The following is a 24,384-nucleotide window of genomic DNA, read 5'->3' as shown; positions in this document are numbered from 1 at the left end:
GGGTTAATTGGGGATTTGATTTGGAGGTAGCACAGAGCCATATACAGAGAGAGAGAGGAGCGAGAGAGAAAGAGCGCCCCCCGAGCGGGATTTTTATTGTTGTGACAGATTAGTTTCAATCACAGTGCGATCGTCCGAATTAAATGTGTATGTGGTGGTGAGACGGTATCTAAGTGAATAGAAAGAGCGGAGCCAAATGCCATGTTTTTGTCTGTGTTTGCGTTTGGAGATGAAACGAGAGCGAAAGTGTAAGAGTGCATATTTGTGTACTTGTTTGAGATGTATCAGCACACAATGTTTTTGCCTCTCTTCATTAATTCTGGACCGTGTTGAGATTTGAACTACCGTCCATCAATGCAGCACAGCAGAACGCTTGCACTGGGCTAAATTCAACACCTCGTACAGTGGCGTTAAAGTGAAAGGCTATTCTACACGTTTGTTTCCCATCCAACCTCTAACACATTACTCCACATTTGAGCTGCAAAGTTTAATGTACTTGTCCGTACTATCGAATGCAACTTAAATGGGCTAGACTTTCAGAGGGAGGGGGGGAGGAATAATTAACAAAAAAATAGAAATGTGCCTCACACGAAACTCAAACAACGACAGCAACAACACGGTACGCGCACACTATGGCGACAGCAAAATGTCTCGGCTTGGCGAAACCCAAGCACACAACACTCCAAGCGAACCAGTTAGATAGAGGCGAAACGAAACGATCCTTTATGAATTGTTGACAAGCACAGAGAGGAACGCTCGTACGGTACGGCGAGTGAGAGCGGGCGCGCGCGCGCGCGAAACCGCCGGGCTCGAGCAGCGGGTGAGGGAAAGTCAAGTGCAGAAAACTGGTTTCGGTGTTTCCCTTCCCTTTCCAATCCATTTCCCGCTGCGGCTCGGTCTTGCCCGTGGGGGGAGGCCAGCACTATACGGTTCGGTTAGTTTTTTTTTTGACGATCTTCAGCCCAACCAGAAGGGCGATTCGTTGGACCGGTAGGGGCGGTAGTGGGGTTATGCTACAGTTTGAATCTGTCCACCCATTCTGTCCGCCCCTCGAACGGGGTACTGTGGCCCGATGCTATCAATGAGCAGGCAAGTCTCAAAATGGAACCGAAGCCAATTTGCCGCTATGCGATCGTAGCCTGGCCCCCTCCTGCTACCTTTCGCGCTCTTGCGGTGGCTGTGCCCGCAAGCAGACAGAGAGCCAGAGTGTCGAGAAGAAGAGGAAGGAAGAAAAAAAAACAGCACATGCTACGTACATACATACGCACGCACATACCCAAAACAAGTATACAAAATCGCACGCATTCCCAGTGTGACGCGATTGCCACGATGTGACGCCCGGGAGGCTCACCCAGAAGCAAACGAAAAGGCAAAACAAAAAGATCCAACAGCCACCCGCTCTGCCGCCACTCAACCCAGGAGGGCTGCCAGCGGCCCGAAAGAGAAAGGCCCGAGTGAAAGCCCCGGCCCAGGGACGTGCGAACGGGGCGCAACCTCCTTCGTGTCAAACGGTGAACATCGATCAACGTCGCGCGTCGATCAGCGATCAACCGATTTCCCGCGATGCGTGCCCAGCTGCGTGTGCGTGTGATATAAAACAGGGATAGAGTGAGAGAACGAGAAAGAGAGAGAGAGAGAGAGAGAGAGTGAGAGAGCAGGAAAGAGACAGAGGACATCTTGCCACCAAGTTGGGGAAGGGGCCCCAGGATGGGTTTAGTTTAAGCGGCGCCAACGACGCCACACGAGTAATTGGTTAGCCTTCTACCTTTTACTCGCATACAAATTCCCGGGAAAATGGTTGGAATTTGGATGCGATTTCTCGATGCGTGCTGGGGCAAGAAACGATCAGCAGCAGCAGCAGCACATTTTGCGCAGCCCATCTTTAAAACATGAGAAGCAACTCCAGTTCAAACTTCGTAAGAGGAAAGAAGAAAGTGTCGTCCCAAACTTTACTCGCCCAAAACAGTGTCCAAAAAGTGGAGCCAGTTACCGGGCAGCAGAGTTTAAAGCACGAGTGCAAGCACGCACTTCTTCAGCATATTGCCAACTGCCATCGTTGCAAATGAGGTTCAAACTGTCTCGAAATAATAATAATAAAACATAATAATGTTGGGACGCTCCCTACACGAGGTGTACGAGTTGACGAAACTCAACCACTTGTTAGACACGCCAGACCAGCCAGACGGTCAGACGATAAACGTTTACGATAAGGACCGGTGATTATCCGGCGTGGTGTTTACGCACCTCTCGATGGATACGAAGCGACAGGATATAACGCTCGGCAGCGACCCCTATCCATCGTTTGTGTCCTCCAAATCTCGTTCGACGTTCCTCCGGGGGGAGTCTTTTGGCAGCTTATGTTGCCATTTATTTCGGTATTATACGCTCCTGCTTTTTTTGTCGGTATGATTGGAAGAAAGACAGCAAAGGCAGAATTGCTGAAGTATACAGTCGCATACAGGACTGGAACATTGAATATCATGAGATTTGGGTCGTACAGCGGACGGGCCGTTCTTTGTTTGATGATACTTTAATGAATCTCACTGGCAAGATTTATTGCCGAACGAATCCCACAAGCTCGTAACATATGGTTCATTGCAACTTAATTGCAGCGTACTCCAATAAAGCATCCACTTTTCGCTACCGATCCAGTCCGGACTCCCTGCCAGTTTGGAAGCCCATTGTGCCCGATTGAACCGTTGTTTAAATTCAATAAAATTTAATTAACAGTCAACACGCATCAATCCTCCACGCTCGCTCCGCCCGTGCACTGCCCGGCCAGATGCGTCAGATGTGATGAAGTGCACAGGGCCCAAAGATGGAGCAAATAAACATAAAGTATCATTTGATGAAAGCTCTCTGCTGCCTCTCTCCCCCTTCCAGGCGGGACGCGATCGTAAGGGAGAAGGGGAAACATAAAAAACAATAAACCCACCGGACCGGCAAATCGGGCAACGCCGACCGGTGCCGGGCTTGTCGATACTGCCCGGTTTGTCTTTATGACTGCTCGCAACGATCACCGCCATCATCATCATCATCGTCGTCGACGTCGTCGTTCTTTTCTCGTACTTTGGGGCACACCGTCTGCTGCAAAACGAACGGTGCGATACGGCTCATGTCACGCGCGGGCCCCGAAACGCATCCACGCCAACAAACGCGTATCCAGCAGTGCGTACGCGCGGGTGCTGCCGTAATGAAATATGATATTTACGCGCCCGCAGTCCCTACACTTACTGTGCTTACTGTTATTGTTATTGCGTTTACTGCCAGCGGCCGTGGTGGTGTAATGTTTGATGATGGAAGCTCGGAGGTACGCCACCGGGCCACCGGGCCGCAACAATTTATGAACTCCACGGAAGAAATTATTGCAACCCGACCACCATCGACGCCCTCGAATCGAGCATCCTTTTTCGGCGTGTGGTATCTGTTCCAGCTTTTAAGGGAGAGCGGGAAGGGAGGGGGAGTTGGAGGAACACTACACCAAACAAACCGGATCGGGCAGAATAACTTAACGACTGTCCCGAGTCCTGCTCGCCAGTGTGTGTCTTTTTTGTTTTTAATGGCGCCCGAAATTCTTCCCGTGCGACCACTTGGAAGGTTGTCAGACACCCATTGGAAAGTAGGAACGGCGGGACCTACCTTTCAGGCAGGCGGTTAACCAATTGGTAATCGATTCCACGTGCGATCAGGCCCGATCGATAAGCGTTAAAGGGAACGTTTCATCCACAGGGAATGAAACGGCAAACCCGGGTTAGGTCACGCGGACTGGAGTTCTTCGGTAATACAACTCCAATCATTGTTTTACCGGTTCAGAGGGGGTCCTGCTGTGCATACATCGATGGCCTTTGACGGTGATGATGATTAATAGCAGCACGGACGTCACGGTCAATCCCGCTGTCCCGATTTCGCTAATCCGCGGTAGTGGGGTAGTCGCTTCTCCAAACCCGAAGCTTCACCAAACCGAACAAAGGCCGGCCTTGAACCTTCATTAGCAGCAATACCCGTACCGGACCAGTAGTTTGCTGCTGCTAATGGGTGTCGGATTATTGCTTCTCCCGAAACCCCAAAAATCCAACAAATCCTCGCATGTTTTTGTTTCTTTCCCCTCACAGTACGACGCATCGAACGGCAACGCTGACGGGGTTCTCCACTAATGGGGTCAGGTCCTGGCTCCAGCAATGTACATTAAACACACACACACACACAGACGCAGAGATGTGTTTGTGTTTACAACGCCCAAATAAATCGTTCATTAAAAGGTCAGAAGCTGGCCGTTGGGGGTGGCGGCGTCTGGCAATATCTGTTTACTTGCCTGTTCCTCCTTTTTGCAGTTGGCAGGCCTGGTAGTGAAAATAGCAAAATCCTCCCCGCCCGTAATGGTCACGTATCGTTTCGGTCAGGCCGTATGATGGTGGTGATGATGATGCGAGAATCCATTCCCCGTTCCTTTCATTTCGGGGCGTCAAAAAAGCTATTCTAGCACATTTGCCCGATGTCCAGTGATCGTTTGGTTGGATGGATTCCTTGTGGGTTAGCGCTGGCCTGTCACTCGCATGTGCCGAGATCCGTGAGACGTGGCGTATGCACAACGTCGTATCAACATATCCATATCTTTCACCGGGCCGGCAAATTGGAATACCCGAGGGACCCCATCAGAGAATCTTGGGCCCTCCCTTGCACCTAGGTCCAACAAGCGCTTTCGTGGTGCGGCGGTGTCTTACGGATTTAGCGAGTGTTCGGCTCCACTTAGCTCCAGGGTGCGGTTGACGCTGCTGTCGATTGCAGAATTCGTCCCAAACGACGACCGATGTCCATGGCAGAGATAGACACATGCAGACAAAGTAGACAGTAAAATGCCGTCGTCAATCAACACGTGCCAATCAACCTGTCAGCCGGTGCGTGAGCCATCAACGGCGCACAGAAATGAGTGATCGATAGAAGAAAAGAGCACCACTACTAAGAGAGTGTGTGTGTGTGTATGTGTGTGTGTGTGTGTGTGTTGTGTGTGTGTGATGCATATGTTTTCCCTCTCGCCCACCGACCACTATCTGGAAAGCCATTAGATATTATCGCAAGTCTTTGCACAGAAGTCTTTATACATCCTTGGAGACCCAGGATACGAGTGTCTCGGCAAAGACAGAGATAGCGCAAGTCCAATAATGAGGAATTAGTCGGCACGTTTGTCGCACGTCCACTACGTTTTGCACGGCACAGAGATTGACATCGCCGGCGTGTTCGCGGGACCGTCGGTGATGAGCTGTGCGCCAGACCTAACCGGTGGACGGCTGAAACCTGTCCTGAAGGGGGGCGCAGACGGATTCGTAAGATAAGTAATTGATTAACCAGTGTGGGCACCAGTACGCACGGTGCAAGATGAGCGGGAGAGGGCAGCACACTAAATTGGCATCGCTGCTGCTGCTGCTGGTGCTGCTCCACTTTGACTTGCGCGTGTGTGTTTGCAAAAAAAAGTCGTATTGCGTTGTGTGGTCAATTTTTCACATACACACAAAAACCGGTCATCATTTATCTCATTCTTTATTTGCCTCCAAACAACGCTCAATCGCTCTCGTTTTCGCATGCTCTCTTTCTCGTTTGTTTTCTTCTACACGCTGTCGTCCATGAGTTCACGCTATGCAGACTTTAGTAGAGTATGTGCACGGAAGAAGACGGTTGAGTGGTGATCTAGTGTGTGCGATGGTGAGCAGTGTACACCCTGGTGAAGTGTTGTGAATCTAACAATCAACCCATGGGCTAGTGCCTACCCAGTAGAACAAATTCTCACCTCTTAGCCGACATCACGACCTTGAACTCACTATGGCAATGGGTTGCGAACTAGTAACACACTGGGTAACTTCATTATTGCAAGCCCCGTAGTACAGTGGATGCTGCCTAACAATATGTTCGTGGTGGACCTGGGATAGAATATCGCATGGAACCTTTGACAAGAATACGATGCCTGGTTTTAATATGTCAAAATAAGCAATACGGCCTAAACCGTTCCTACTGAATAAAAAAAGAGAAAAATATGTAAATTTAGTGCATTCATTAAAATCCAAAGCGCTTCGGTATTGATAGTTCTAAATTACACGAAGTACTAAATATAATCAAAATTTACCATTTATTATATTTATTTCAACGTGATATTCAACTTATGCTAATATTGGAGCTACAACCGCCTTGGATATGCACCAAAATCAGGCTTCTAAATTGAAACCACTCAATAAAGCGCCTCCTTTTCTGCACGAAGTACCAACTACGTCGGCACACGAACATTTTTGATGGTTTTGAACCTGTAGGCTTATTGGCCGGAATATATACAACACTTCTTACTATCCGTGTGACGAACACAACGATCATGTAACACTGCAATCCTCAGTTTAAATCTTCTTCGGCTCTCCACTTCCATTGCGCCTACGAGTGCTTTCTTTGCACATACGGTTGAGGTCAGCGATGATTCTCTTACGATATGTTCTTCTCCAATCAAACAGCGTCTCTGCTCTCTGATATCATCATCATCCTGACTGCTATGCGACGTCGCAAATCACATGAAAAGTGAAAATTTGGTTTATTAGGTAGTGCGAGGTAGTGTCTAGTGTGTGAACACTGTTCTAAGGTACAGCGACAGTGTTAATTATCGCTATAGAAGTTTCAATTACCTTAACGAACAACCTGCAATCAGAGTAACACGACGCGCGATATCTTCTGGCCTTGCCTTGCTCTAAACGAACCCATCGCGCTGCTGTCACCGCGTCATCAGCATGCCCGGCCTGGCCGGGCCGGGTATACAGGCTGCTTGCAACATACCAACCCCGCTACCAGTTACTACTGCTACTACTACTACTACTACTACTACTAGGCTCCAACCCCAGCCGGAGACTATGAGCGACTTGCGTCACTCCGGTGGTGGCATCGTGCACTGGCTAAATCCCGAACGCTGTTGCACCGGTCCCATCGGGGGAGTAGACACATCGCCGGGCAGCAGCATCCACTTCGCGTTTCAGTGACTCAAAAGACATTTTTCGACTGGCTGCGAGCAGTGCCGCTAGCTTACCAAAGAACCTGTACAACGCGGGAGGAAGACAACCACCACCATCGCCATGTCGTTCTCGTCGAACGATACGATGCGCCCGCTGGCACTGCAGCGTTCGCACTCGCTGCCGCACCTGATCAACTCGCGGGAAGATTCCGGCGTGGCGCTCAGTGCCAGCGGGTCCTGCAGTGGGCTGAACAATCTCGGCTACGGTTCGGACGGTTCGTCCGGCAGGCGGCACCGGCACCATCACCATCACCATCGCCACCATGACCTGAAGATACCGTACGGGGCCCGCCTGGTCGCGGATCTGCGCCAGCTGATAACGCTCAAGCAGCACTACTACCCGGAGGGTGGCTGGGGCTGGCTCGTCACCTACATCGGCATCGTCATCAACTGTATCGCCCACGGGCTGCAGCTGTCGGCGGGTGTGTTCCTGCTGCAGACCGCACACATCTTTCCCCACCTAACCGTCGCCGCAGGTGAGTGTTTGCTCCGTACCTGCTTCCGGGAAGATCGGCCGTGGCTTGGGAAAACATCATCATCCCCCCGTGCCCAGCATTCGATCTTTTCGGCTCGAGATCAAATGACACCTAAAACGATATGGTGTCCGCTTCTCTAGCGCTTACACACATATTGGCGTTGGCCATGTTTGGGTCGATATAATGTTTTAATTTTATGTTTGAATAATTCATGACGTGGCGTCGCGCATAACCGCGAACCGCGCGCTCGAGATGACGTTTCGCTCCCCCCTAGTTATTCCTCCACTCCATGCCACGGTACAGCACAAACAAGTTCACAGTGCGACGCGGGCCCGCTGGAAATGGTAGTAACGCATTATGTCCCTTGTTGGCTTTTTTCCTGCACCTCCTCATACCTGCTCCATCTTTTCTACACTTTATTAGATTCCTGCGCTGATTGCATTGCGTTGATTTTCTCTCCTCCGGCTCCTCTATTCGCCACGGTTTTAGCTACGGTCTACCCTGTCCCTTTTCCGGTACAGTTTTCTCCATTGGGGGACCACGCAATCATACACATATACAAACACATACTCGGATCGCACTGATTGATCTTGGCAGTCTGCGCGGGAGCGCACTTGATCGGAAAATTAATGCAACATTTGATGTGCGTTTACGGGCGATGATTTTATATTGGCATTGGCTACCAGATTACTGGTGCCGTACAGAACATATCGACAATATCATGCAGTTGGACATCTGAATGAAAAACTGAACGAAATAACATTTTATTTAGCATTTGAAGATACTATATATTTCCAGAAGATCTGAACTGCATTCACATTCCTCTCTGTATCTAAGAGATCTGAGACAATTTCTGTATGTTTCTTGCTAAGATCTTCAAAAGCTCTCAAAAGCTCATTAAGAAAACGTCCTTTGAATACACAAAACCTTGCATAAGTTATTCCCAAGATATTTAAGCTCTTTACTATTATTTTACGTTCTCTTCAGTGTTTCTATAGACATGTACAATACAAATTTTGAATACATACATTATCTGCAAATTTCTTTGTAATCTTCCAGAAAATCCAAACTATTTCTCGAAATCCTTTCAACTCTCCGTATAGTTTCAAAAAGATTTTAATCAGCAACATCAGCAAAACATGTCTTGTATACGCAATACCTTTAAAAAGTTCTTCCAAAGAACATTAGAGGATCTTCACTGTTACTCCACTAACGGTCTACGACTCTGTAGACATCTTAAACAAAATTCTTGAAGACACAAAGCCACTGGAAATTTATTTGCAAATTATTTTATTTCCCTAGAGATTTCATATTTTTCAAGATAACACACACTAGGATATTTCTTCGCAGAATTTCTCAATGATCTTTATAGTATCTTGCATGCTTAGTATCTGCTGATGCTACAAAGAAAATCTAGAATACATAGGCTTCCGAGCGTCCTTAATAAAAAAAACATAAGATCTTCAATATTTCAACATATCTTCCTGCTATTTTGGAGCGTTACAAAATATCTGAGATGAGATCTTGACAGCATCTTCAGTATCAGCCACTGTCTATGTGGATGTTTTCAATATCTTGAATACAAATAACCTCTAGATATTGCTAAAGAAAATGCCTAGAGGTTCTCCCAAAAAACCACTGATACTTTCAATGCTGTAATGCTCTTCATAATATCTTCATTATGTCTTAAAAAGTTCCACCTACGGCTCCGTGTATGCACTCATATCAATCTAGATTTCTCAAAACTGCCGACAACTGTTCTTCACATTCCCACGTTTTGAATAACCACAAATGCCCTCAATGGATCAATCGTTTCAATATAGACATCTCTATACTTCTAGACATTGGCTATTGCCTCCCACGATCTGGACACACCTCACACTCCAGCTCGTCAAAAGGAACGGTCTCATAAATATCCTCACTCATGGAGTGTCTCCTCAGTCCCAAAAGCTACACACAAAAAAAGAAACATTCTCTCAATCGGGTTGGACGGGCAATAAATCATTTAGCTTCGCAGGGCAAGCTCCAGCTGTTGCGCATCCATACCAGGCCCGGCAAGGAACACACACACAGACCACTTCTCTTGTAGTGATCTTAAGCCAGCGCAGCATGATACCACCCGTGGGCAAGAAGGCAAAATAACAACAACAACAAGAACAACCAAAAACAGAGACATTCGCGGTATACTTTCCCGTACCCATACTGCCATGTCAGCCCGTGCGTCCGTGGTGGTAGGCGCTGCCAAACCATAACGGAATCAATTTCCAATTATGTGCGTTGGTTCGCTAAATTAAATTATCATGAATAAAAGCCCACCACCGCATGGGGAAGGTAGGCGGCCGCGGCCCGCCCGTGTGTAGTTGGGCCCCGCACGCTCCCATTTTAGGAGTGCAGCCGAAACGCACGGGTGGCAAGGTTTCGGTGGCCAGTTGCAGCTGCTAGCAAATCATAATCAACACCATTAAATGATGACGATGATGACGATGATAATGCTGGAAATGGGAAAAAAGTAGCACTACCCTCACACCCGCACCATCACCAGGAGGCAAGGAACCGGTAATGGGCGTCCCCGGGGATAATTGGTGGCCTCGATATGGCGGAGGGGGAAGAGTACGAGAGCGTGGGGGATGTGGAGAGGCTAACTTTTGCACGATATTACAGTGCTGTTCACAACGAACACAGTGCTGTTTACTGTTGGCCTTTGGCTTAAGGAAGAAATGGAACTGCATTTCGGGCTTAATAGGGTAGAAAATAAATGCACATTGCATACTTTTAGGTGCACATACAACAATTTTGGAATTACTTTGGTTTTGGACAATATTGCACACACTGCACAGTAGATTAATACCCAAGTGACATTTGCTCGACATTGTTGTTCCATCCCAAGTGACATTTGCTCGAAATTGTTTTTCCATATCTGCTCGATTAGTACTCGTTACGCCTGAAATCGTGCATTTCTGCGTGGATCTCGTGGATCAAGTGTGTTGAAAGCGCCAAGATCTGGTGTGTTCGTAAATTAAAAATTCTTCTATCGATCGACTATGCCGTCGAGCTCAATTTACATTCATAGCTTCGATTTTTGATGAAAAACAAAAGCTAATTTTGTGTGAACTTCATTATAGGATACATCATTTCCGAGCGGATCTAGAAGAAAGCATCGAGAAAACGAGAAGTTTAGGGAAGTTTTAGGCTCCAGACCAAAGGACTTTGCTCGAATTCCCGATTATTCGTGCTCGAAAATGTCAATTGAGTAAACTGCACCTTTAAGGGACTTTTAGAACAAGCCTTTTAAAATCGACAGCGATATGGCCTTTTTATAGCTTTCTTCTCTATCCTTTTGTGAAATAATGTTTCTAATCCTTATTTCTGGTCGTAAAACCATGTCATGTAAAGTAGGTCATAAACACTTATATGCGTGATTTTGGCGCTTTTAATACGGTTTCCAAAATTCTCACAATTTTTGTATTTCGAAGATCATTCCAGCAGATCATGGTTAAAAATTTAGAACAAATGTCACTTGGGTAGTCTTCCATCTGCTCCATTTCCTGCTTTGCAGGCACTTGGCTACACAACAGTGAGTTAATTTCCAACCCCTGTCGTGTCCGCTCAGCGTAACAGGCCATCAGCTTCTGGCACGCTGTCGCCATCCCACCCCGCCATCCTCTGCTTGATGACATTATTTGCGCGATGCTGCGGTCCGGGGTGGTCCACATCCTCATCTTTGGCCATACTGAGGCCCCGTACCGAGGCAGGTTGTTCCTGGCTCGTTTGTCCTTTTTTGGCGATCGAATTGAACGATCGATTTCCCTCGAGATGATGGTAAAAGCGAGAGAGAGAGAGAGACCCTCTGGTGGCGAGGGGCTGTTTGTATGCAAAATAATTGCGGCAAAACGGTTTTTAGTGGCAGTAGGCTGAAAGCAGTGAAGAAGAAGAAGGAAGGGGCAAACAAAGCGAAACACATTGTAGCGTTGTTTACCTCCATTTTTTTGACTCCCTTTTCGTTCGCTCATATTTAAAGCGGCGTGGATGGACGATGGAGACGTTCCAAGCACCCACTCAACGCCGCTCTTTTTGGTTCGAGCCCGGTAGGAGAGGAGGAACGGAGGAAGGTCACAGGGAAGACAAAACGGCATGCAAATGAGTCCGCGTTCGCGTGGCCTGTGTTCGAACTGTGTGTTTATGATGCTTTAAATTGGCATTCTGACCTGACCATTCCCCCCCCCCCTCCCACGGGAACATCCACTCGTGAATCTGCTCGAATGATTCACCGATGAACATTTCGTACCATCAAGCCAATTTCGGGCTGTGTGTAATGAATGTATAATTTGCCCGGGTCAGTGTAGTCATCCGGCTACTGTCTGACGTTGTGTGTGTGTGTGTGTGTGTGTGTGTGTGTGTGTGCATTAAATCGAACTCCTCCAAAGCACAATGGTACGCTTTGTGCATGTGCTTGGTCCCCCATCCCCCACTTACTGTACTATTTTAATATAAATTGAATTACACACGAGGTTTCATGCAGCGACTCACTACGGATGCCATTTTTCTCCCCCATCACTCGTCACATCAGGGTGAAACAGAAAGAAAAGAAAAGAAACATGGCCACACATCTTCCAGCTGTTTGGCCACGGGTGCGGACTGCTGAAAAACAAACCCGTCATCGCCACAGACGGAGCGTTGGAGTGTTTTATTTTATTTTCCAAAGTACCCGCTGGCGTACAAAACAAATGACACAGCATCGCACGCTTAAAAACAAAACGCCCAACGGCTCCCCTCGGCAAGGGTTTCGTTCGGTCTGCTCGTTGCTGCTTTCTCCATCTGTGCTCTCTTTTCCATTGTCCGGCGGCGGGTGTCTCGTCGAGCCCCGGTTTTCCGCCGCACGTCAGCAGTTTCGAGCAGTTTGGTTCGCATCAGCATATTTGGGATTTTTTTGTTTTGTTAACGGCTGTGTCCATTCGGGTGAAGTGTCACGGATAGCGATGAACAAGAGAGAGAGAGAGAGAGAGAGAGAGAGAGAGAGAGAGAGAGAAAGAAACAGAGCAAGGGATCAATCGGTGACCATGTGCATGTGCTTTTTATTGCCATTATTTCCCAATTTAACGACCGATCTGTTTTCAGTGGAAGGGGGGGGGGGCGGTAGTGGTGGAACAGTTTTGGCGTTGCTCAATCTTTCCTCGCACCAGGTCAGCCAGCTCGTGGATACAAAATGGAAATATCGTTTTGAAAAGGCAGTGAATAAAGGAACCAAACGAGCAAAATAAACGGCGGCCAGCGTCCGCAACCCCGCAGCCAACAGGGTGCCGTGGTTAATGGTTAAGCAGATGGCGCGGGGCATGGGATTGGGGTGGATTTCTTTTGTGCCGTGTACGGTTGTCTTCATCCCACGAGACATGCCAATCCAGCGAATTAAGCTCGAGAAAACGGAAAATAAATGGTGTTTCTTTTTTTTAGTGCCAAATATGTGCGCGCACCGTAAATCACACCGCAGGCCACACGTCGACCAGTTGCATTAGGTTGCAGGAAAAGTTTGAGATTTAAAAAAAAAACACACACAAAACTCTCCCAACTGTGTGCGAAAGCAATGTCAATGATTTAATTGCAAAAAAGTAAGTCACTTGTACCACGCTGCAATTTAGTTACGGCAGTTCCCAGCGAGCGGATTAAGCCATCGCAAAACTGGTTTGCTGGGTGCACGGGAAAGGGCTGTGGGAAAGCTCGATGGTCCGGTTTCGCTGCGAAAAGGTGCGTGAACTATGCCAAAAATGTGTCAGCCTCATTTGAAAGAATCTTTGCAGCGCGAAAACAAACACCAATCAAACTGTTCCCAAGTAACATTTCTTGATTGTTTAAAAAATGCTCGCACGTTGTAGCTATTCTCACGATGAGAATTTTTTCTCTAAATCTTCGTCTTTATTGACATAAAATCCTACGCACTGCCAAATTATAAAATAGTCTATTAAAATTAATAAATAAATGGCTAAATGGTTTTTAATCTTTAGCCGTCAGTTGTCTTCACTTGGATGTTTGTTTCAATTTGATTTTCAATTTAAACTTCAATGTCAAGTTTAATTCATTTCGCATGTCAACCTAGAGAGGTTAAACAATACCTAGGTTAAACTATAAAATGAAGAGAAAGTAGCCTGAACATTAAAAAATAGGAATAATAATCCTTATCGCCAGAGCAGTAATAAACCGCTAAGCGTGACGGGAGAAAAGAGGTGAGGAAGTGGGAATTTTAAGGGATTTAGTAGGTTTTACTGGAAATTAAACGAGTGTGTAGTGCAACACGCCGGGTCACCAGATAGTAAAGACCAAAAATAAAACATTGAGTGTCATAATCAGGCATAGGTTGGCATTTGTACGTGCAAGCCTGCGAAATTATTGTGATCTGTGAAATTCTTTTCTTTTCTTGAAATTCTTGTGAGCAGATCTCGCAAATTCTAGAGTTGAACGAACTAAGGCACAATACAATTCCTTGATAGAAAATAAATTTGAGAGTTATCCCTCCTCCCATGAAACCCAGCAGTTATTCCTCACCCCATGAAACCCAGAGTATTGGAAGCTCTAGCAAGACTATTTTCAAGATGTTGATTGATTTTTGAAATTTGTTGTCTATCAAAAGACATAACATCCACAATGTAATGACATAAGGATGTCTATTACGACAAAAAGAGACCATTGTAATTGTTCAGAAAGAAAGATTAAGAAAGGCAACATCATTGGCAAAACGAATTAAGGCAATTTTGCGATACTGGGCAATCATACAGGCTGCTGATGGTAAAGATTTATTTTTAATCATCGATGGAAAGCACCATAAGGCGGAAGAACTTCACGAATGTCACTGATAACTAAAAGAAACAAGAGATGACGTCATTGTGTGAGGCTAGAAGAATTTCAAAAAACGGGAGACATTATCGAAGCGGCCTTAACTTATTTTTCTCCGTCACAGAGAAAAGACTTGAGCCAAGCAACAATCAATTGAGAGAAACTAAATCAATGGAGTTTGAGCAGTAGTAGTTCATGAGGGTAAGTGTCCAATGCATCTTGAAGTCCGTATCCACTATATCTGTGCATCCACTGGATTAGCAAAATCTACGGCAGGTATAACGATGAACATAAATTACAACAGGAATAGTATCGATGGACCAGTTGGGCATAAGCCGTATTTAATGAAGTTGATCTTTCGGGGGTTTAATCTTGTATTTGGCGTAACGTCCTACGCGAACATGCCGGACTATACAGGCTTTCGACAATCTCGAGAGGAATTTCATCAGACAGCACTATTATATTTAAAAGAGTCATCTGTAGTGTTTCTTTTCCACTATGAGTGATCTCGCTACAAATATATGTTTTTCCTGAAAGTTTTGCTTCAGTTGACTATATGAGGAAATATATCTACCGAAGGTGGAAATAAAATAGCCTTAATGTTTGTGGTAACCGTCTTCTAGCTGAAGCAACTTCGTTTTTAATGTTTAAAACTGATGAGAAAGCAAGCGAAGGTTCAAGGGAGCTGCGAAAAATTGAGGTAGGACTATACAAGCTCGATGAAAAATTTGTACAAACACATTTCGAAGACAGTTGAAGAATCTCAGAAAGTAATTTTTCACCAATTCTAGACACAGAGAATGATCCGAAAGAAGGAGAATTTAGGTCCCATAGGTACTCAAGCCGAGACACGACGAACGTCGTCCGTTCACGTGGGAGGCTTAAGTGCAGTTACTGTTACACTGGAAACTGGGAAAACCTATTCCACCCTTTGTACACCCTAGATATCTCTTGTTCGAATTACTGTCAGTTTTGGTCCATAGAGCATGATCTGGTTGATCAGTACTGTTTGAAGTATAATTATAATAGTTATAATTTCGCCTTAAAGTATGCAAACAGCATAGCAAATCTTGCCTCACACACGCTAATTGCACGCGAAAGCATTTCTTTTCAATTTCATTTCATGTTTTCCACCTGTCAGCATTCCTAGACACGCGCGGCAATTAATCGCTCCCGCGCATTGGAAGATCAAGATACCAGGGTCGGGTGAAGGTAGGGGCTAATTTGCCATTTTGATTTGCCATGTTGGCAGCTAGCCCGAAAATTGTCAGCCGGCCTGCGGGGAGCGTCGAAGTTGGGGCGAGAAGCTGGTGCGTGGTAATATTTCCGGCCCGCGATACTGCTGGTCTGGCCCGGTTGATTTATGATTGAAAGTGAAATTTATGCTCTCGTTCCAAACAAAAAAAAACACCCCTCCCCGCTGCTCCCCACAAGGGGCAAGCAACTTGTTTACTTATGCGCGTACGTGCCGGTTGCAACCTTCAACCTTCTGCGGTGGGCAGGGCAGCAGGCAGGCTTGCGGTTTGTGTTGGATGACCATCTTGGTTGGGCCCCCCCCTTTGCGTAGTCCATCCATTAATCAGTGTCCATCAAAAGGGCAAGAGAGGGGAGTGGGGGAGTTTGGAAAACAGACGGCCATGTCTGCGCGGCTCATATACGCGAGCTGTTTGATTTGATTAGGATAATTAATTACCCACCGTAAACGTCGGCCGCTGGGGCGATGAAATGTGCACAATAAAGTGTGAAATAAAAACACGACCCACCTCCAGGGCGCTCCAGGCTCCTGGTCCGGGTGGGGTTGGTTAGGGGGATTTTGACTCGCTCGGAAGTGGAAACTCTCATCGGACGGAAATCAACACCCCGCAATCGGTTACACGCGCAGTACAAAGCATTTGGCTGTGTTCTACATTCTCGTTTGTGTTCGGAACGGTTTTTTTACACTTTTTTCTGGCATTTCCTCCCGGCGCGCGTACAAGATTTTCCAGTTTTACGGTTGACCGTTTCAGCTTGGTTGGCCTCCTTTTTTTGTTGGTTGCTTTGTGATGACAAAAAACTGTCCAACGCAAGGACGAATGTCATTTGCAGTTTGTATTCGGTGTGCTCTTGTTTCGCTGCAACAAAGACCGCAATGAAATAAATTGACGAAAGAGAACGTAGGGAGTGGAGAAAAAATACACTTCGCATAATTTTATACCATCAAGCAGGGACAGAGTCGGAGTTTGATGTTTTAAACTTTGAACACTGGCGGTGTCGTTTAACCCGAGTGCAATGAGTTGCTGGTTTAGAAATGAACATCCACCCGTACACACACATAATTCTTTGTTATTCAAATGATTCTTTGTAATGAAGGAGACGATTTGTCATGGCATCAAACGTTGCATGTTTTACTTGAGTAGATTATTCGTTCAATTTATTGCTGAGAAAGTGCTCGAACCGAATCCAGCCGGCAGATTTGTTTAATTTTTATATCATTTTTATGGTTTGCAGTTTCATTACATTAAGGGAGAATGTTTTTTACGGATTTACATACATTCGAGCAGTTATGGATACTAAAACAAAAAATGATTACTTCACATAAGCGCTTACATACAAAATTTGCTAAAAAACAGACAGTGGTATGAACTAGTGTTGGGTTGCATAAGTCTTTCGTTGAGTTTCATTCATATGAATCAGCAGTGATGAGTGATTCGAATCGCGAATCAACTCTTCAAAGATAAATGAATCTCTAAATATTCATGAATCTTCAAGGATTCATGAATCTCAAAAGTTTCAATTTAAGATAAATAAGATTCATAAATCCATTAAAGCTCACATATCTCCAGGGATTTATGAATCTTTAGAGATGTATGATTTTCAAAATATTGACTTTGCCCAACCCCACCTAACCGTCTCTCCGTAGCAAAACAAACTATCCAGCTGTGTTGTACTTGCCAAGAAGTCTCGATAGCCTGCATAGACTGGCATGACCACGTTACGCCAAAAAGAAGAATAATGAGAAGCTCAAGTTCTTTGCATCTTTGGAGATGTACGAATCCTTTCAGATTCGTGAATCCCTAGAGAATCGTGAATCTTTTGAGGAATATGAATCTTTTAAAATTCATTCGAGATTCAAGAGTCTTTCGAGATTCATGAATATTCGTAACCTAGATTCTGATACATTGAATCATTTCAAAGATACTTTCAGATTCATAAATCTGAATCAGATTTACCCAATACAAGTATGAACGTGCTTTGGTTGATAGGAGAAAAATACTAGAGAAGTGGTCGGTACATTGTTGTTGAATTATACTAAGGTTCATCTCGTACTTCAAAAAACTGCTCGAATACTATTAGTATTAAGAACTACTCGTATTATTTTTTCATTATCAATAAAAGAGCGATAATCCAGCGATAATCCAGTATTGGGTTTCATAAATCTTTCGTTGAGATTCAATCATATGAATCTTGAGCGATGAGTTGGAATCTCGAATAGAATCCTCAATCTTTAGAAATACATGAATTTCCAAGGATTCATAAAACTCCAAGAATTCATGTATCTCGGAGATTCCCGAATCCATTAAGAACCATGAATCTCCAGGAATTCATTAATCTTTAGAGATGTATGATTTTAAAACTATTGAATTTGCACGATCTCATGATAAAGTGGTTTACCCGGAACGACTTAACAAAATACCCGTCGTGAGACTCGCATGAACCGTCTCCCCGTAGCAAAACAAACACTCCGGCTGCGTGGTACTTGCCAAGAAGTCTCGATAGCCTGTATAGGCTGACATGACCACGTAGTCTGTTACGCCAAGAAGAAGAATAATAAGAAGCTCAAGCTTTGAAGCTGAATCTTTGGACACTTATGAGTCCCTTAAGATTCGTGAATCTTTCAAGATTCTTAATTTTTTTGAGATTCATAAATGTTTTGAGATGCATGTATCTTTGAAATCCAAGAATCAGATTAACCCAACACTAATTCACTATCAATTTAATTCGATCTACCACAAACAAGCATGGAAAATTCATTCAACAAACAACACTATCAAAAAACTGCTCGAACGCTCTAATACTAAGCTAGGTAGATCAAGTACACCGGCCAATAAAACACGTTTAGGAGCAAAATTTAATTGATCAGAAATGCTGAATCAGCAACTGTCCTGTTTCACGCTCGTGCGTACCAATTCTCAGCTCGTTTGCAAGTGTTTAAAGCAAGGAAGGGCGAGAAAAAAAGCCAAAACAATGACCTCATGATGCCCCTCCGCCTTTTGCCCGATGTGCTCGAGTTCGGTTTGCCGGAGCGGAAGCGAGCAAACATGCCCCACAATAGAGACCATTCTTCCGGGTGACCATTTTCCACGCTCATTGCACCGTAAAGCGTTGCCCGGGGAACGGGCGGAACTGATGCTGATTTCCTGTCCAATTTTCATGGAGCTTTTCTCGCGATATTCTCGACACGCGACGCAAAGGGCGGAGGCGATCTGTAGTAGGAAAGGGACGCTGCAAGTGTCGAATTTTACTATTTTCACATACGCAACAGCAACAAGAAAAAAATCCCTTTCACCCCCGGGAAAAGTAGGTCAAAGTTTTACCTCCCGAACCTTTAGCGACAAATTTGTGCAGCAGTGTGTGTGTGTGTGTGTGTATGTGTGTGTGGAAAGAAGTTTTGCCCGGTTTGGTTTCTGTAACACGTTCCGAGAGATGTGCACCGTACCGCGCGTACTTAAGCGCGATCTGCGGAAATGGTGGAACATCCCACATCATCGCCCGGCGTAGGGCAGAGGAAGAAAAACAAGCGCCAAAAAGTGAGCTTAGAAACAAAAAGGTTGACAACGAGCGGGGTTGCGTGTGCTCGATTTTTTTCTCTCTCTACAGCTTCCTCCCCTCCCCAAAGTGTGCACCCTTTAAGCGTGCGGATGTTTGTCGAGCACATTGACATTGGGGTGAAAGTCCCTGATCGAACGAGAGAAAGAAAAGAAGGGGTACGAGGGGGAGCATAATGTGCAGCAAGCCGGGAATATCCTTTAAGCTGCAACGCAAAACTATCCCGGTGTGTAATGGTTTCAATGAATCTTGATCTCATAGAATGGGATTGGGGAGGCAGGGTGCAAGTGTACCACTTCACTTCTTTGCCCGTTTTGCAGGTGGTTTGGCACCGTCCGATCTAATGTCGATTTTATTGTGCGCTGAAAGTTGTAAGTGTGTGTGTCTGTGTTTTTTTAACATTTGGTGGAACACGAGGTGCTCCAGATATGTCCCCATTTTGCGGGCATTTCTGGCTATGGCTGGAAGGTACTATGGTGGCGCCACTGCCATCAGTGTGCACCGATGTGCATGATGCTCCGCTTGTGGTTTTGTTTAGTTTCCCATTCTTGGTGCGTGTTTGTTTTTTGTTTTCGTGCCCCTCCAAAAGCAGCAGCAGCAGCTTCAGCTCATAACATTATCTCATTTCATTATTTTACAACTTCGCATCCCGGCGCGACTACTTCTTATGCCGGAATGGAGGTGAGAACAACAAACATCCTTGGCTGAGGGGTTGAGCAGATGCAAACAACATCGTTTTTTTTTTGCGAGTCACGGTGCTCCATTTCGTTTCCCCCCGTTTGCATATACAAACACAAAGCGCTGCCGGACTGATCGGCACACAATCGAAGCAATGTGCGACCCAAATTGCAAACAGTTCATTTAAAGGGTGACCGCGGTCAATGATTAACGCGGTACCGAACAGGCGGGCCCACAAACATAAACAAATCGTCCCCGCGCGGATGCACGTTGAACCCGAGAGAGCAGCCAGAGTAGTAGTGCTGCTGTTTTTGTTGGAAACGAGATTTCACTTTCATCCGGTGTATGTGCGTGCCCCGTTTCTGCTGCTGCTCACAATCTTTTCCGGAGGTTCGCAGCATACATCTCCCCATCCGTGTGAGCGCTTGTGTGTAATCGTAGTTTCTGTGGTGGTGTTTGCTGGAATTTCGGCTTCCCTCGCGCGGCTTTCACGCTCGGGTCCCCATCGGCTGGCGCGTTGGAAACTGCGAGAGAGCTGTTCAAAAACACGCGCGCGATGATACCGAGAGTCTCCCTTTCTCGACACAACACGGCACAGCGTTTGCAGGGGAGCTTATCTTAGTGAGTTAAACGATTAATCGCTTAAGTTATGTCTTTGAAATTTCCCTTTCGTGAAATGTCTTGGAAGTGTGTCTCAGGAAAATACAAGACTTGTCGCGGGGGTCCGAGTAGGATTTTAAACCTGTACGACTGGTGTGGGCTAATCATGAGCTAGTGTATGTTTCAATTAGACCACGGAATCGTGTCTAGGAGGATCATGTAATTGTCGCTTAAAAACTACACAAAGCAAGATCAAAATGTTGTTTGGCGTACTTACAGTCTATATGCGCATTTTTACAGTTTTTTTTTGTCTATATTGATCCAAAAATTGATGTTTTTTACCCTAACGCACCTATTTTTGTCTGTAAGTTATCAATTTCAATTTTCTCGTAGAAATAATGATAAATTTATAAAACACCACAAAAACTTTTTTTTTGTGGAAAGTTTAATAAGAATACAATGAGTTCTGAAGGTATTGTTTACACTTGAAAATACAAAACATTTTTTATAACTTCAATTATATCAATTCAATTCTTAATTGCTTAACTTATACATCAGTTAAACACATTGACTTACAGTCAAAAATTGTTACCTTAAAGACAAAAATTGATGCGCATTAAGAAAAATTATAGGCAAAACTTTGACAGGCTGTCAAAAATTGCTGCCCTAGAAACAAAAATAGGTGTTTAGAGCCAAAATTAAGCGGCAACGGCAGTAACCCTTTGAAAGTTTCGTCGAGTTTAGAATATAGAAGGTTTATTATTTAAATCGTTGTAAAAGGTAAGCAACGGCAAACATCAGGCGCATATCACACGCAGCGCACATCTCTCCTCACATGACGATTGGAGCAAAACAAATAGCAATAAAACTGCATGGGTTACATTAAATTTATATAACAAACAGACTTCAAAACAAAAGAGACACAACAAAATGTACTATGACTTGTACAACTTTGAGCAATGTTTTCAATCAAACATCGAATCTGTTCAAATCAATACCAAATAAGTAAATTGTTTCACATGGATCAATCCAAACAGACCCAGCACTCCCATATCCTTCGATGGGTTTGTATTGGTATTAATATTATTGAAACTGAAATATTAGAACAGTAAAGGATCTTTTTTTTTTTCTTCAAAAGAATATATGGAGTATTTGTAAAGATGAACAACCACAGTGAGATACAGTTACAACGTCTTTTTTTTTTTGTTTCATATCCGCCTACCCAAAAATATTTTTTTTTATATTTTCAATTTTATTAATTCAATTATAAATTGCTTAACCCAAATTAAATCAAAAGCTACGCCCTTTTGATCAAGTACATTGGTACATGATGATACAGTAAAAACTATTTATAAATACGAAGACAAACTTTGACTTTTTTATATTTATGACGAACGCTCGAAATGAATTTGATATTCAGACACAAAGCCTGATTATGTTAAACCTAGTGCACATTATCTTAAAAACACCTGAAAACCCCTGCGCTGTACTATGTTTCCACCCGATTGGCTGCCCTTCCTTCCGCGGCGGCTGCCCGAGTCCGATCAGCCGGTTCCGATACCGAGCCGAAAGCCGCATAAAGGGAAGCCGCATCGTGCTGCGTACGAATCGCTTCGGGTTCGGATTCTGTGCTGAACGTTCCCGCGGCTTCCCAGCCCATGGTGGTTCGGCACGCCGTTGCCGCGGGTTAGTTCGCTGGCGACGGTGGACCGATCCGGATCTTGTCCACCTTTCTCCCTCTCCTCCTAGTTGATTTACTTGCCGGAAAAACTCTCGTGCCGAAAACTGTGTTTCCCTATCCATTCCGCGACCGTGTTTGAACCGAGTGAATTTACTTTTTTTGTGAGCGTGAGGAAAACTGCCAAGGGTTTGTGAGTCTCTGTGGACTTCAGAGGGGCTGCCAGATATTCAAAAAAAATGCCACAATTTTGGCAAACTAAATGCCACGAAACGAGGAAGTACACGTGTGAAGTTGTTTGAGGCCACGCGCACCGTGTGACGTGACGGGACCCAGTTTCCAGTGTGCTCCGGTACCTCTATCAACGACTCTATCAAAGCAAAAATTGCCCCGCTGGGAATTGGGGACGCAACAAAATAGTCGCAGACAAAAGGGCAGAAACGGTCGTTTTGGAGAAAGGGGCAGCAAAGACGTCTGTGCAGAAGACGATCCGCGCACGAAGATCACCGCAAAAGCAAACGCGAAAGCAAAGGCAAACGTAGACCTAGACTGGGACGGATCAAGGCACGGGCTGTAGCGTGTGGCCCGGTGTAATCGGGACGATCAGACTAACCCGTTCGGCAGTTTGTGGAGCCCATTGTTACAAGTGTCCAGACGTTTGGCGGTGGAATTCCAGGTGGATGTAATTACAGCGCCATTGTTTCAACTCGTTCGACGCAAAAACTGTCTTTAACCGAGCAGAGCGTAGTCGAATGCTTCTGGTCGGATCTGGATCGTGTCAAGTGTTCTGATTTCAGTTGGGAAATTTCTGAAGTGTCTGATGACTAAGCCTAAGCCTAAGATATTCATACTTATGCTTTGCGAAGTTAACAGAAATTCTAATTTCTCAATTGCTGCATTGGATTTATTGAGCCAAAGCCTCGAGAGCATAAATTTCTTGTACCTTCTCCTTCCCCTTTGGCGCTTGAAACTTTTGCCGTCCTCTTAATTGGACACCACACACGCGTGAGACGCAACAAGAAAACTCTTAAGTCTCCCCTAATTGGCCCCAATCATCGAACTTGCCTGCAAGCTCGCGGCAAATGTAATCGAACCTGTCGAGCACGTGATTTATGCCGTGCAGGGCCTGCCGTCCCAAATCCTTGCCATACCACCATACCGTGCTGGAGTTGCAGGAAGTTCCCGTCGCTTCCTGGTGCGCAAGGGGTTACGTAGAACAAATCTCACTGCTTACCGCACAAAGTTCATCCGTTCTTCGGGCGATGGCCAATGTGAAGGCAGATGAGGTGTTACCGTAATGTGCAACAAACAAACGAATAACGAATAGCGTACAAAGTCTGACAGCGGAGTCAAAGCAGAGAGGGAAAAAAACTGGCGAAAAGCAAACTTTGGTCCTGCTGCTGCTGCTGCTGCTGCTGCACAAGGAAATCCGATCGGAAAGATCTTCTTCGGGTAGCTCGGCTTGCTGCAAACACTCAGTTTTGCAACTTCCAATTGCTCCATAAAAACTTATTCGTTCTTCCATCACTTGTCTCCAGCACAGATTTTATTGGATCGGATTGGGATGGGGAGGTGCAGAAAAAAAAACGGGAACATTTCATTTTTGCATTCCCTTTCTGCTCCTGCACGGGAAAAGGGTAAGAAATGCAATGGCTGTGGTACAGCAGGGCGCAGAACAATGCCACTTTCGAGTGACATTGAGGGCGTTTGGATGCAAACATCTCCCTCCGTCTGCAGCTGACTGTTGAATACAAACGTCATGTTTCAGAATGTTCGGAACAAAAAAAAAAAACAACGAATCTTGATGACGTTTCTTGCCCACTGTTCGGGAAGTTGGGGAAATCACACGCAGTGACACTAGCGCTCTCCCCGTCCTCCTCCAGAGTCGCCCCAGAACAAAGATGTCTTGCGACGCTGATGTTGTAAAAATAAGAACCTGTGCTGTATTTTCCCTCCAAATGATTTATTGTGCGATGGTTTCTTCTGTTTTCACAAATGAAGAGATTTCCCCCCAAATGCGCAAATGCTGCTCCTGCCAACCCACACAGCAGCTTCCCAATGTCGCAATTGAGCCAGTGTGGAAAGAGAGGGATATTATCGTCCCCCTCCCAGCTGGATGCCAAAGCTCCCCTCCCCTCCTCGGCATGGTTTTATTAATTAGAATGACGGCAGATTTTGGGATGCTCCCCTTGCGACCTGCCCACAATCAAGGCTACGGTGGGAGAGCTGAAAACCCTCGCTAAATCATCGCTGACGAAGTTGAGCGATTGGGAGCGACCAACCGGCAA

The 24,384-nt window shown here is 45.4% G+C and overlaps 1 protein-coding gene across 17 annotated transcripts in view; it reads left to right on the top strand.

The window, feature by feature from the left end:
• Window positions 1-24,384, top strand: part of LOC121588047 (monocarboxylate transporter 12-like) — a 129,043-nt gene that overhangs the window by 88,682 nt on the left and 15,977 nt on the right. For 2 of the 17 annotated variants that reach the window (XM_041905640.1, XM_041905668.1), the window contains exon 2: window positions 6,489-7,512. The exons of 9 other annotated variants lie outside the window; for them this stretch is intronic. In XM_041905640.1, the coding sequence (XP_041761574.1) occupies window positions 7,098-7,512 (415 nt within the window). In that variant the 5' untranslated portion in view covers window positions 6,489-7,097. Of the gene's footprint in view, window positions 1-5,647; window positions 5,698-6,294; window positions 7,513-22,110; window positions 22,290-24,384 lie in introns of those variants that run through there. 6 more of the 17 variants (XM_041905659.1, XM_041905650.1, XM_041905586.1 and 3 more) reach the window with 6 other exon arrangements.

This window comes from Anopheles merus, chromosome X (genome assembly GCF_017562075.2).
Source record: "Anopheles merus strain MAF chromosome X, AmerM5.1, whole genome shotgun sequence".
NCBI lineage: Eukaryota > Metazoa > Arthropoda > Insecta > Diptera > Culicidae > Anopheles > Anopheles merus.
This window is presented reverse-complemented; position numbering and strand designations above follow the sequence as displayed.